The sequence below is a fragment of the Ipomoea triloba genome, chromosome 11, assembly GCF_003576645.1.
Source record: "Ipomoea triloba cultivar NCNSP0323 chromosome 11, ASM357664v1".
In the NCBI taxonomy this organism is placed as follows: domain Eukaryota; kingdom Viridiplantae; phylum Streptophyta; class Magnoliopsida; order Solanales; family Convolvulaceae; genus Ipomoea; species Ipomoea triloba.
The window spans coordinates 5,642,896-5,657,989 of NC_044926.1; the positions used below are offsets into that span (position 1 = coordinate 5,642,896).

The following is a 15,094-nucleotide window of genomic DNA, read 5'->3' on the forward strand; positions in this document are numbered from 1 at the left end:
CGATAGTTGTTTTCCTGTTTATATGTGATTGCAATTATAATACTGTGTTGTGAATCATGTAATTTAATTAATGTGCGCTCTTTATTTTGACTTCCTGTTATGGTAAATACGGTTGTTCCCACAAACACGTATAAAAAATAGATTAGAGCTTTTGTACATGGATCTTGATGAGGTCTTCCAATGATTGATATAAGTTCACGTGTTTGACTAATAGCCACAGTGAGTCAAAGGATCCTGAGCTAAATATAGAAGTATGGAAAATGCCAAAAGTCTCTCCTTCGTGCATTTAATGCGGTATTTATAGGAAGTAAAAGAGAACACATGCCCGACCGGCATGTGCAACACGTGGAGCTCATGCACAAGGGAAGGCCGGAGGCTTCATCGATTTGTCCACGTGTGTCGAGATTTCTGACGCCCTCGTTACTGCTACAATCGGGTTTGACTAAAGGAATAAAAGCTTAAGGTTCTAAGTAGTGAAGTTCGGGTGGTTCGTCCCGTCCTAATATGGTCGGGGCGAACGAATAAACAGTCAACACCACTATTGACTGGTCGGCTGCTCGATCCTATATACCAGGCCGGGTTAGTAAACAGTTGGGAACCTCTCCCCTCGACAGTACGTCCAGAAACCGATCAGGTGCGCAGTACATGCATACAGAGAGGTCGGAGAATATTCCTTATCACTTCTAATTGAAAATAGTTTAATACAAGCAAGAATAAATAATAAATATGTGATTTTCAAAATAATAATAATAATAATAATAATAATAATAATAAATATGCATTAATTATATGGAATTTAACATATATAAACTATTATTATTATTATCATATAGGGGTGCAGCAGTAGTAGTGGGGATTGAGTATGAGTAATCCTGAGACAAAACTAAAGACATAAGGTCCGATGATAAGGCAGTGCTGACACAGCCGGTCTTGACATCCGAAGACACAATTATCCCACCTCTAATATAATTCACTTCTTCGTATCTATTGATTCTTTAGCATCATTAGTTCGTTATTATTATTATTATTATTATTATTTTAATACTCCGAGGAGAGATCCTCAAATATTCACTAAACCGACACAACTGTTGTTATTAATATAAAATCCAGCGACTTCAACTTTTATATTAGAAACAAAATAATTTTACTTAAGAAAATAACTGTATAGTTAGGTGTGAGTCCATAATAAATTATAACATGGATCATATTTCATCTTGTATTAATTATGTACTTGTAGGTAGCATAATATGTATTTTTTTTTCAATTAACAAATTATATATATACTACTTGTAAATAAATTGAATGTACATAATATATTAATTACAATTCTGTAAGTACATAATATGAACCACTATGCGTATGGTGGACCCTAGTCCACAATATAACAATTGTGATGAGTTTCAATTTACTTCATTGTGAGCCTGAGACAGATTTATGGAGTTAGGATCTAATCCGGTGAAATCGGAAACCTGAGTTATACAAAAATTGCTTAAGAAAAATTGAGATTTTTGTACACAGAAACATGCAGTTTGGTGTTGAGTCTTGAAATTATATTGGTTCGGTTTTTCTCTTCATGAGTCTGATGCAGGTTCATAGAGTCTAGAATATAATTCGACAAAATCGAAAACTTGGGTTCAAAAAAGTTGCTTAAGAAAAACTGAGGTATTATTAAAAGAAAGTTTATTACACTTATACAACATCATTTTACTTTCTTTTTTGTAATTGGAACAACAATAAAGGAGACAAAAGATACACATATTTTGGTGGAGAATAAGATCAAGCTAGCCCTTGTGATAAATAGCCATTTGAGTACTATACTGCAGATGTTCATGATGCTCAACTGAGTTTCCTTCTCGGATCTATTATATTGATGATGTTGTGAAGTAGCCTCAATCAGCTCAGCTAAGCTAGCAGACATCCTTAACCATATAGGTTTAGTTTTTCCTCTCATCTCTTGTGAGTGTCCAAAAAACCTAATGTTTAGGCAAAAAAGGAGAATGACACCCAAAAAAAAGGAGGAAATATGGTATTGCTGGTAAAGATCCAGGAAAAGGATCGGAAATGAAACCAGATGATAACATATATAGCATGAATCTGCATATTTTTGTCAGGGCTATAAAGCTGGAAGATCGAAAATATAGGGTTTTTGACTGAAATGGGATAATTTTAATCGGGGTGGACAGAAATCGAAAAGTTTTAAAAACTGTACAAATCTAGGAAAAACTCCAATGAGAGTTACGTTTCTGGTAAAAAACGCAAGTCTCATTAGAGTTTTCTCCTAAGTTTGTCCAGTTTTTAAAACCGTCCTATTTTTGTTCACCCCATCAAAACTATCATATTTCAGTCAAAAACCCGAAAATATAGGAGGAGGAAGGAGGATGATGGGGGGTAGGGTATTGTATATGTATAGTGGTGGTTGTATGCATATATATATATGCATACTAATCATCATCTTCATTGATAGACCAGCAGAGAAGCATGGTGGCACATCTGCAGAGGATATAAACCCTGGCTCGCTGTTCTTTGATCAAAGAAGCACACTTTCTTGAAAACCCATTATTGTTTTTCTTCATCTTGATTGACCCATTCTTGCAGGCTTGTTGCTTAATTGCCATAGTTGCAGCTTGAAGGAGCACAGAAAGATGGTTAATAAGGGTAGTGATGAGTAGATGAGAAAAAGAAGTAGCTTATTAGGTAGGTATGTAGAAAGGTAGAAAATTGAAGGGGAAAAAAGCCCACAATTTGGAGCTAGACCCTGATGAGAGGAAAAGGATAGAGTGGACTGTGTATTTATACCATTAATTTAGGGGTGGGGGTGGGGTGGGTGGGGAGGGTAGGGGGTGGATTGAGACAATGAACATGGCCAGCTTAGATAAACGAGAGAGATTTGCATGGAGATGTGAAATATGTTGATCTCACAGTTGTTTAGCTGCCAAGAAAGAGGGTTTTGGTCTTATGGACCCTTGAAGGGTTGTGCTATATATATTAAGAATGATATATGGTAATTTTGACAACTTAGGAGTGTCTTTATTAATTTAAAAAAAAAAAAAGAATGAAATTTTGGATAAAAGAAAATAGAAATCACAATACATTTATTTATACATTTGAAAAATTAAAAATAGAAGTACATTGAGGGTGGAACATTTAAAAATAGTGAATTGTATGAAGTAAATGACGTAATATAAGTGTTTTTGTGATATATATATATATATATATATATATACACACCAATAAACATGTCGTGAATATAGTTTTAAGGATAGGGAATTCCATTGCACATTAGTCATATTCAAAACGAAGCTAATTATTGTACAGATCGAATGGTAACACATGTTTCCACACAACTTGGTCTCCATGTTCTTGATCAAGTGTCCCACCAAAAGGTGTCCATCCCCTTCTGAAAGAGATAATACGTGTTAGAATTGTTTGGCTACGTTTCTTGTGTTGTTGTTTTCTTAATATTTCTTACCATGAATTATAAGTTATTGAAAAATTTATTTACTTCTTAATTACTTCATTTGTCCTATTTTAATTTCTGTGTCGAATGCAGTTACCGAGGTTTGACTCAAATTATTTACAATTCAAGTTTTTTTTTTTTTTTTTTTTGCAATGTTTAGTTTAGAATTAATATATAAATTTGTGTATTTGAAAATTAAATCAAATGTAGTATTAAATGTATAAAAAATAAAATTTGTAATTATAAAACATGCATGTTGAAGAGCATATAAACAAAAAAAAAAAAAAAAAAAAAGATGAGTTGATTTTACTAGTAATAATAAAGAGAACAAATAAAATAGAACATAGTGAAAATTTTTTATCAAAAAATTATTAAACAAGAAATTATTGTGCCAAATTAAATAATTAAAAATGATATAATTATTTAAGAGATCAGAGCATGAAAAGAGGAGGTTTGCTTAATGTGGACAAGGCAAAGCAAATGGATTGGGGAAGGTGTCGGCAGTATTGGGTTTCTTCCCCAACATTTTCTTGCCTCCTTCCTCTTCCAATTTCTTTTGTTTCTTTAATCAACCCCTAATTTCAACATAAATAATTAATTAACCCATATACTTTTTTTTTATGACAAGAGAATCTACTAGTGTTATCTCAAAGTGTGAATTGAGTAAACCTTATTTCTGTATAATAATTTATAAATTATAAAAAATAAAGAGTAAAATATACTAAGAAAGCCCTATATGCAGACTCAAATACTAAAAGAGAGTTCGAAAGGAACTATATATATATATATATATATATATATATATAGCTTTAATTGATCATCTACTTGGACTTCACACATTTTGATTTTCGTTTTGTTGACGAGTGTGATTTTTAATTGTCAAAAGATAAGCTGTAGATTGTTGAAGTTATAATATAATACAGAGTATAATTTAAAGGTTTAGTAAAAGTTTAATGATGATAATAATAATAAAAAAAATTAATCGTTTATACTTTGTTACAATTATATATATTTTTTTGAATACTATTGACTCTGTTATAATGCTTAATAATAAATTTTATTATTATTATTATTATTTTTTGAAAACTTTATTACTTTATGACATTTATCTTTGAAGCACTAATAAGACTATATGTATTCTTAAAAGAAATTGTAGAATAAAATTTTTCATATATACATTGATATTGCATTATTGGTATACTTTTGAAAAGTAGCATTTCAAGAGTATAAAATCAACAAATAAAGAAGTTAATATCTTTTAATGCAAATAAAATGATAAATTTTATTATTAAACATTGCAAGAAAAAAAAAATCTCCAAGTAAAGAAATAAGCAAAAATTGCTGTAGAATGTAAAGGTTTGGTATTAATCCCAAATCATATATATGAAGAAGTGGATGCGTAGTTGCCACCCAATTCAAATAGTCCAAATTAAATAATTAAGGATATGACAAAATAGTTCTATCCAAATAATTTTATATACTAAGTTAAATCTTACATAATTTGAGTCAAATCTTGTTAATAAAAAATGATATGGAAGAGTTACATTTTGTAAAAAAGTATTATACATTTGAAATTGATCATGAGATGGCTTTCCATACGACCAACTAGAACAGATGGACTCTACAAGTAAAGATCAGATAGAATATTTGAGTATTAAAATTCTGAAAAGTGAAATTTATTTCTAATTTATTTTTTATTGTGAACAGTGACACATGATTGAGGCTTGACAGTTGCAGTATGGAGTTACATGTACACAATATGGTGAAATTCTTGTGGCCGCACCATACACTGATCGTCTCACCTAAGAGGCCGCTAAGTTATCGTGATTTAACCTTCCAATATTTTGTCAAATCGAGATGTGAATACCAGACCCTTGGGGGAGGAAATTTCCACCTTTGTGGGCAAATAGTTAAAAGATATATTTGGATAAGAATATGAAGACTTGGCGTGGGTTCACTCTCACTTCTCTCTCTCGTATCACAGCATGATCCTATCCCTTCTTCACATTGGACTCGATCTTGCATGCAGTCTCACGTTAATTAGGTATCTTCAAATTCTTCATCATCATCATCTGTGCTGGAAGGTATTATACATTAATAACGGCTTTTCTACACTTGATTGAGTCATGCATCAAACCCCATCGATTAAAATAAGGTTTAAGAGATAAGATTCGTTAGTTAGTTGTGCAATTAGAAGACACAATATAATTATATACGATGATTAGCATTTAATTAAGATCATCATATTACAGTTGTATATTCCTTTCTCAAATTAAAACACTAAAAATAAAGGAGATTGAGATACTTAGCTTATTGGTGGAGAGGAGTAAGTTAAGCAGAACAAGTATACGTGGTTGAAACTTGAAAGAGAGAGAAAGACAGAGATGGAAGTGAGAGAATCTATGAAGATTGAGGTTGTCTGATGGAGGGGAAGGACCAGACAAAAACGTGACATTTGGGATTTTTACACCCCACATGCTCAAATTTTCAGTATTTTCACTTCATCCTTAATTAGCTTGTTCAAAGATTTCCCAGATCTTCTACCTTCAATTCATTGCTTTAATTTAATCTCAATTACCTCATCAACATTTTATTAAGTCGGTAAAATGTAAGAATCTTTGATCTCATATCATAAATATTATAATCAAATTCTTATTCAAAATGAATTGATCAAAGTAATATAATTTTAACTAATCTTAGCTTGATTGTGTTTGATACTCTATAACGGATGATCGACATACGCCGGATGACAATAATAACTCGGAAGAAAAATTAGCCCACCTAGTCCAATCAAAGTAACCATTAAATTAAAGTATAATTATGGTTATTATTCTACAATTAAGGGATACCAACATGTCATCCCACCAATCACGTCGTCCCACCAACCACAACTCTATTACAATATACACCACTTCTCTCTTGTTATAAAAAGGTTCCATGGTTAAAGATGAAGAGGCTAAAGACCTTATGGTCAAGTGGCATCCGGTTGCACCCCAGATGGAGGGGGTGGTTCCTCGCATCAGTGGAGGCGATATTCGCTCTTTGTTTTTCATTTGGTTGAGAAATTAGTTATGAACAGATACTGCATTGTAATATAGTCAATAAGACTCAAAAAAAAAAAATCATCCTTTCTACACTTTTCCAAAATCTTATGAAAATATTCCGATCTCATTAGCTCTCTACAAAATGTATAAATACAAAGTTCACTTAAATATAATAAATTTGGCTTAACATCATTTATTAAAAAAAAAATCATGATCATCACATTGTAGTTTCCATGTAAAAAAAATTGTATATATTTTATTTTCTACCAATTTATTATATTTTATTTTTTGGTTCATGTTGAGTTTGTTATTCCACGTAAAACCAATAATATATATCATTATACCAAGACATGTAACATATATATATATATATAGTTGCGTGCTTAATTAATTTATAAGTAGGACAAGAATCTTGCAGAGTCAACAAAAATCTCAATATGTATGTTGCATAAGGGTGATGATATTCACAAACTTTGAGTGATTTGCATAGTATTCAAAGACAATATAATTAATTATAGTCCCCCCCCCCCCTATATATAGTAATGATTAAATGAGACCACTTCTTCCCGTGAGTCCTTCATGAATGTATAAAAAGTCACAAACTAGATGGTGTATAATTTGCCCAATATGAATGCACACAATATAATCTACCATAGAGTAGTTTGTGTACATTCATGAAGGGTCTTATGGACTCATCACGGGAAGAAGTGGTCTCACTGAAACATTAGCGCATATATATATATATTTATTTATTTATATATATATATATATGAAATATTCTATAAGAAAAATATTATTGTCCCTATTAAAACTCTTTATTTATTTAATTATTTTCATAGATTACTCATAAATTGGTTGATCTTATTATTAATCAATAAAATATTTATTTAATACCGTCACCACTACTCTTCGAAAAAGTAATAAAGAAGAAGAGAGTAATATTGTGGATCTCAAAAGTAGTCAAAATTTACATTTTAAATCAAAACTCTTGTTTTCCGATTTTTTTTTAGGTAGTTAGAATTTTAATGTTTTTTTAATAGTGTGCATTAGGGTCATATATATAAAACTTTAAAATGAACAAATTTATAAAGTTGATAAGGTGTAAGACTTCATGATTAATTTTTATGAAGAATAATTTTAAATAAAATATTTTATTTCGTTCCCCGTTGCATATCTCTAAAAATTTGTAGTATTGGGATAAGTAAAGTTAAAAATTGGGCATACAGCTAAGGGTTCAATGAATGGATGAATAGGCATATATGAATGTGTTTCAAGGGGAAAGAATTCCTTGATTCAACATTCCCTTTCTACTTTTCCTAGGTCTCCATTGTTATTTACGTATAATACAAGTATGTTGTGTCTCCACAAGACTTGCAAAAGTTAATCTTAGTTTTGGGTGGGAAGTAACCAAATATTGACTCCTAAAATATACAAAATGTGTAAGAGCATTCTTATCAGTTGGGATATTTTGCGGTAATTGAGGAGTTTTTATAAGTATGATTAGAAAAGAGAAAATAAGGAGGGATGAATAAAAAAAAAACAAAACAAAATTGAAATTAAAAAAAAAATTAAAATTTGTGTTCTGTCAGGCGCGCCTGACGCGCACAGCAGAGTTGCTCCATTTTCCCATGTATGCAAATTTACTGTTCCATGCACCCCATTTTGCAGAAGCAACCCACCCATTCTCTCTCTTCTTATTTTTGATTTCTCTCCCATGCCATGTCGGCATTGCACTGACATTATCCCCACCAATAACCATTGGTGGGGATGCTCTAATCGTTTCCTTGAAAGAAAATGTTTTTGAAATGTAAAAATACTTTAATTTATGAGAAAATTTACAATCGTAATTTTTTGGTAAAGCACACTTCTGTGACACTAACTAACAAAGGACGGTAAAGAAGAAGAAATAAAATTGCATACCTTGAGTTTCTAGGTGGGCACCAATGGCTGCTCCACCTAGGCCACCTCCTAGATTACTTTCAATGCACTTTTTTATTTTATTATTATTATTATTTTTATTTTTATTTTCAATTTGATAGAATGGGTTAGAGATCTCAAATAGACGGATTAGCTTGAAGTCCTGTCCATTCCCGATCCATTTGGATCGGCACAACCTAGTCCATTTGTTACACACTTACAATAGTTGGTAAGGCGATTTTATGCTACAAATAAGATCAGATTTTAGTTTTTTTGCCTGTGGACTGAGTCAGTTTGGTCCAGCAATTTGGCGAGAAATAGGCTAGACCCCATCATAGAGACCTATGGCCTAACCTGACCTGTTTAGTATGTATATATATATATATATATATAAAGATTTATATTTAATATTAAATTATTAGATATTACTCCGTCCATTTTATAAACGGGCCAATGGCAAGTCAGATTGGACCGACCTAGCCCGTCCATTTGACATCTCTAGAATGGGTAACCATCATACAACAATAGTACTGCTACAAGCCTACAACAGAGGTAAACAGGATGGATTGCTATTTAGTAAAGAAGGCTATGGACCTTCAAAATTCTTAACAGCATCAACAAACATGGTATATCAGCTTTACATGAATTCAGATGTTTCCTTGTTTGTCCTTTTACCAGGTTACACATTGCATCTTCTTCTCAATTTTGGTGTGTTCTTGGTATATGCAGTGCTGTACACAATCTACCTAAATAACTTGGTTCATCGACCTCGCGATTCTAGTGCACATTAGAACAGGTTAAGCTCCTTTTCAACTGATGTTTACGCTTGCCTCGGCCAGCATTTTCTGCTGTCGAGCAAGGAGTGACTCGTAATCCTGCAAGATACAAGGATAATATTTATGCTGTGGATGCCTTTTTTTTTTTTTTTTTTTTTTGAGTACTACTGACTCGGTTACAATGTAGTATCTGTTCATAAACCCTAATTTTCGTATTTGAACAAAAGAGAACTGAGAAGTTACCTTTAAAATCGCCTGTGCACAAAGCTTCCCGGATAGAACAGCGCCTTCCATTGAAGCCAAGTACTTCTGTTTTGTGTAGTCGCCTGCTAAATAGAATCCCTCTATGGGGGATTTTTGCAAGGGGCGACACGGCTCACATCCTGGCACGGTTTTGTACACAGACCTAAAGAACGAGAAATCTACATCGGTCAGGTTTCACGAGGTATGGTGAACATAGTAAGAACTACGAGGAGAGGGAACAGGTTGGCTCGAGTCTAACCTTGGAGTTTTGACAACATGGTACTTTAGTATTTTTGCTTTGCTCTGGTCAGCTGAAATTTCGTCGGGAAACAATTTGGCTAGTTCCTTCATCGTAGCTTCAATAATTTCTGAGTCGCTTTTTGACACCCATTCTTCTGCAGGCGCGAACACCAACTCCAACATAGACTGATTGGGGTTGTAATATTCCTGCTCGAAAAAAAAAAAATAGGGTGAGATCACTAGTCATATTGAGTAGAGTAGGCGCACAACGCCAAAATCATTGACGGATTGGCCCGAGTTGCAGATATGTCCTGTATTCTCGAGGGTCTACATCATACAAGTATATCCAACTACCCTAAAATAAACCGTTGTGTTAATACCTTGCACGTTACCGACATGTCAGCATACACACTCAGAAGTGAGCTTCTGCAAGAAAATGAATGAAATATTAACAAGAAAATCCATAGGTCTACAAATAGATCGAACAATGGCAATTACAGAAAGAACTGGCGGGGAGAGAGGTAAAATGTGCTAAGTGGGAAAAAGAAAAGGGTGAATCAAACTGACCTGCTAAAGAGAAGATGATCGTATGTGTTCTTCAGTTTTCTGTCAAACCTGCAATTTGATTAGTGTATCCACTATTAAGTGAGTCATTTCTCACATAAGAAATGTTTCGGTGTATGGAAAAAGTACTCTAAAAACCATGAGATAAGATAATGAACTTCTTTTTCCTTTTCTTTGTTAGTTATGCTTAGTATGGTGGCACATTCTTAAAAGTAAGTTATAATATATTCAAGAAATGGGGGAACCCCAGCCAAGTTGGTCAGTCTATTAGCTTAGTAACCACAAGGCTCCAAGTTTGGGTCCCGGTGGGAAATGGCCTATTGGCCTTCTTATTTTGAGTTGGTCAGTTATGGACAACCTAGGCAAGTTTAACTCTTTGTTGTCATTTGCCGGTTAGAGTCGCAAGGCGAGATTTACCTAATGCGGCTGTGGGTTTTCTTCGTCATCCAAATACAGAAGAAAAATTTTAACAGTTTCCAACTAACCATATATGAACATTTATTACTGGAACTCCAACTAATTTCTCCAGCTTTTTGAAATACGGGATCTCTTTCCAGTCCTCGGGCAAAATTAGCTTCAGGATATCAACTAGTTTGATTGTGAGAAAATGAGAAATTAGTCTGTAGAAAAGTTGGGCGTAAAATATTGGAAAATTGAATGAGTTCATTATAGTTACCAGGCGTAGCGAACACAAAAGCATCTCCTTGAATAACAGTTCCATTACTTAGAAGAAAACTCTTGACACTTCCATCTTCATTCAGCTCAATTTTGTTTATACGTGAGTTAAGTTGGACTTTACCGCCTCGTGACTTGATATGTTCAACAATCGGCAAGCAAAGCCTTTCTGGCGGATTTCCATCTAAAAAGGCCATTTTTGAACCATGTTTCTCCTGTTGATAACAATCTAAACAGTTAATAGAAGCTTGAGTTTTATAAAGAACATGTGTTGTGTAGCATCTCTTTCCTAAATTTCTATAGTGGCATGCATAGGATAACAACTTAGTCATGAATATCAGCTCTCCTTGTTTGATCCCTCCTAGTTATTTTGTCTTGAGACTTTTTTCTTTTTTTTGGATACATTAGGATTCCCAGCTTACGCTAGACTAATCCTAAGCCCCCAAAACCTTGCCCAAAAGCCACTGGAGGAGGTAAATCGCGAGTCGCCCCGTCAATCCCAGGTTCCCACCCCTTGCCTATACAATCTACACACAAGGGTTCTTTATCACCTCTGATCAGTCAAGGTCTCCCAATGACACCCAGGCTACTGGTGGGATATGAACCCCACGCTACTGGAACAAGGCTTCAGGGTGATCAGTCGAACCGACTGAGCTATGTGTGTGTATTGCGGGTGGGGGGATTCCAACTGACCTGAAGAAATCTGTTCAAAGCAATCAATATGCACTGCATCGAAAGTTCATCCGGATTAATGAAATTCAGAGCCTTTGACATGGCAATGAACACCTCATCAGTCACCCTATCTGGTATGCCCTGAAAGAGGATAATTAGCCACTTGTTAAGGTCTTCCCATGCCCCTCCATATTAGCTGGCTATAACATTAGACAAGAACACGAAAGCACGAAAATACTTGAATTAAGAGGTTACATATTTTACGTACCTGCTTTCGCATCCAGTCCTTAACAGATATCCCATCTTGAGCTTCAACATAAGCCTGTCCACCAAGCATTGCTGGCAACAGACCAATAGCAAACTTCACTTTCTCCGGCCACGTAAGCATCTCATTATTCCTTAGGATGGCCCACACCCCTGCAAGTAACATATAAATAAAACACGGGAATTGCATAATTTATTATTAGTAGGAATGTGACACAATTCCACATTTTCAACACCTCGGGATTCACAGTTTTAACAAAGACCTCACCGTTAAATGGAGATGGTAAAACTTCAGGGAAATCAAATCGACTGAACTCTCCTGGTTTGTTTGGCATTGCAAATATCATAGAATGTTCCTTCCACTGCAAGCGATCGTTGATGCCTAGTTCTCCAAACAGGTTCTGCATATTCGGGTATGCCCCGACTTAAAACAGATAGAGTCATTTGACATGTGTATTAGGAAGGGGGAGGGTATACAAAACTTCAATGTAGAGAATTGCAACAGAAAAGCGTTTAATGGAGAAAAATATTTGAAACTAATTGAACCAAGTTTATTAAAGCAGCAATACTTACAATGCTAGAATCAATACGAACAATATGGGCATTTAAACTTACAGAATATGTGTAAGCCAGTCTCATACCAGTCCCCGTCATCATCTTTCCATGCAGCTACCTAGAAAACCAAAGATAGTTAATACTCCATACTATTACGATGACATCTAACATTCCAAGTATACATTATTTCACAAACTATGCATTTAGGTTTAGCTCTAGTGATTAATGCAATGATGATTTAAGTATAATAGTTCATGAGCCAAAGGCCTTGTGGTCGAGCGGCATAGTTGTGGCTTCTCAAATGAGAGGCCTTAGGTTCGAACGCTAGTGTGAGAGCATTGACTCTTTGTGTTTCAGTAGGTTGAGAAAGTATGTATGAACAGATACTACATTGTAACAGTGTTAATAGTACTAAAAAAAAAAGTATAATAGTTCATGAGAAAGAAGATGAGCATAAGGGGTGAGATAGTGAGAGTTACCATTTTGTTAGTTTATTTACAAATGTGCAATTCTTTTGATATACTCTAGGCGGCTCTTGTAATTCCTAGATATCTCGTGATCGTGTATATGTAAGTGATCTCTTGTAACTGTAATAGAAGGGAGGCATAGCCTAATTCTTCTCTTTCAAGTATTGTTTATCACCCATCGAGGTTGATTGGTGAGATAGAAGAAGAGAAGCAATAGTGTGATAGAGAGTCTCACCAACCTTTCCTCCCAGCACATCTCGTGCCTCCAGCAGTATTGGTTTGTGGCCCGCATCTGCTAAATATTTTGCAGTAGACAACCCAGCCAAACCTGCAAGCACCAAAATACGAAAACATAGTGGAACCATGGTAGCTTTTATTATATAACGAATTTCTTTGAATTCCTTTTAGTCCTTTCAAAGTTCGGTTATAAGATAGTTGTAAGATAGTAGAATGAGAGGAGCTTTCTACATTTCTTAGAGCATAGTGAGCGGTTGTTTCAACGTAAAACTGAAGTGGAATAATCCCCCTAAACCGCTAAACGTTCTAGTACAACAGAAGTAGCAGAGGAATAGCATTTCTTCAAAAACGCCAATAAGAAAATATAATTGAGACAAGACGATAAAAATTTACCGGCACCAGCAATAACAACTTCCAATGGTTTACTTGGACGTGGAGCAGAACGAAACGAAGAGGACAGGTAAGCAGCTTCGATATAGTTAACAGTATTCTCAAGTTCTGGCCTCGGATAGTCCATGCAAACGACCTATATTATAAGATTAACAAACCCTATTTTTCAGTATCTACAACTAGAATTTTATGGATTCAATATAAGTACGTAACATCCTATACAATCCAAAACAGACCTTCAAAGGGCGGTACCCCCTCCCTAATTTGGGCATAACACCATTGCTAGTAGGAATCCTCAATTTAGAGCCCATTGAGTAGCTCGATCCAAATGATAGCGCATTTACTTCTGCTGAACCAACACGACAACCAACTCTAGAGGAAGACGGCAAGCTAACAGCAGAAACATGTCCAATGTGGGACATTTTGCCAAATCCTATACTAAAAACGTGATCACTTCGGGAAACTATAATTCTTCAAGAGTATCAATTCAACATTGCTCACACACCACTAATCCTGCCATGAAATGTAACACAAAAATGGACTTCTATCAGAATCTTTAAATGAAGAAATTTGCTCAAACATAAACCGAAAAGCTACATCCTGCTTACATCCACAAACTCCTTATCATACAACCTAGACAACTAAATTCAACACCAATCTGGCCAGCACTTTGGCCCTTAATTGGGTCGGTCCAGTGCGAATGGGATAGTACGGGCTTAAAGGTGGCTCCTACCGTTAGGGCCTGCCAGGACCAAAAAAGTAGTAACCATAAAAACAGATTCTTTACAGATAAATAATCTGGAACCATCTTGCTAAATCCACAACATCAACCTAAAAACATGCAGAGATAAACAGGGCACAGGCATAATAGATCAAGATTAGTACTTTGAGACTCAAACCACAATTCCCAATAATAATACCCAGCCAACAAAAGCAGAAGCAAGAGCAATTGAAACCCAAACTTGTTCTTTAGCAAAATCAAAAGAAAAGTTAAGAAAAGACAGTACCTTTTTGAGGGAAAGAACAGCAGGGGAAAATTTTCTATAAACTGGAAATGGGATTTGAATTGAAGCTAATCTTTGTCAAATTTTATAAAGAAGATAATAAATGAAGAAGGAAATGGGTGCAGAAGAGAGGCTGGAGACTATGGAAGTTTTGGCATATAGCTGAAATGGAAAATAGTGAATGCCGGAGAAGAGTGAAAGGAACTTTGCCCGGCCTTTTATATGATTAAAATAAATGGATTTTGTTTATGCAACGTAAGATGTTGGTTTGGCCACTTCTGATGTTGGAGGTGTGCTTTCCATAGCTGGAATATTCTATCCACTTTCTTGTTCAATGTTCACTAGTCCGATAGGCGATAGCTAGCTGCAACGTCACTCTATTGAGTTATGGGCCTATGGGTACACCACTTTCTTTGGGCTTAATGTCCAAAAGCCCAAAACTTAATTGGGCCATCCATCAATCCACTTCAGCATTTTCGGCCCAAATTATCCTTAATAGTCATGAATTGTTCCATAATTGTATTTTTTTTTTAATATTGCCATATTTTATTGTGCTTTAGGTTGGTGATACATAATATCATGCAATTAT

At 34.6% G+C, this 15,094-nt stretch overlaps 1 protein-coding gene across 2 annotated transcripts; it reads right to left on the minus strand.

The window, feature by feature from the left end:
• Positions 1–8,966: 8,966 nt before the first annotated feature.
• On the minus strand, positions 8,967–14,786 carry LOC115996903 (15-cis-phytoene desaturase, chloroplastic/chromoplastic). Of its 2 annotated transcripts, XM_031236341.1 has the most exons (16): positions 14,509–14,786; positions 14,110–14,243; positions 13,738–14,014; positions 13,505–13,637; positions 13,114–13,202; positions 12,468–12,525; positions 12,121–12,276; positions 11,857–12,005; positions 11,610–11,729; positions 10,918–11,131; positions 10,727–10,829; positions 10,245–10,292; positions 10,058–10,103; positions 9,697–9,884; positions 9,438–9,600; positions 8,967–9,293 (listed from the first exon to the last, which is right to left on the minus strand). In XM_031236341.1, the coding sequence occupies exons 3-16, from the start codon at positions 13,921–13,923 to the stop codon at positions 9,228–9,230; spliced, it is 1,719 nt and encodes a 572-aa protein (XP_031092201.1). In that variant the 5' UTR covers positions 13,924–14,014; positions 14,110–14,243; positions 14,509–14,786; the 3' UTR covers positions 8,967–9,227. The 2 variants fall into 2 exon arrangements, with proteins under 2 accessions (XP_031092201.1, XP_031092200.1); XM_031236340.1 differs by lacking the exon at positions 14,110–14,243.
• Positions 14,787–15,094: the final 308 nt, after the last annotated feature.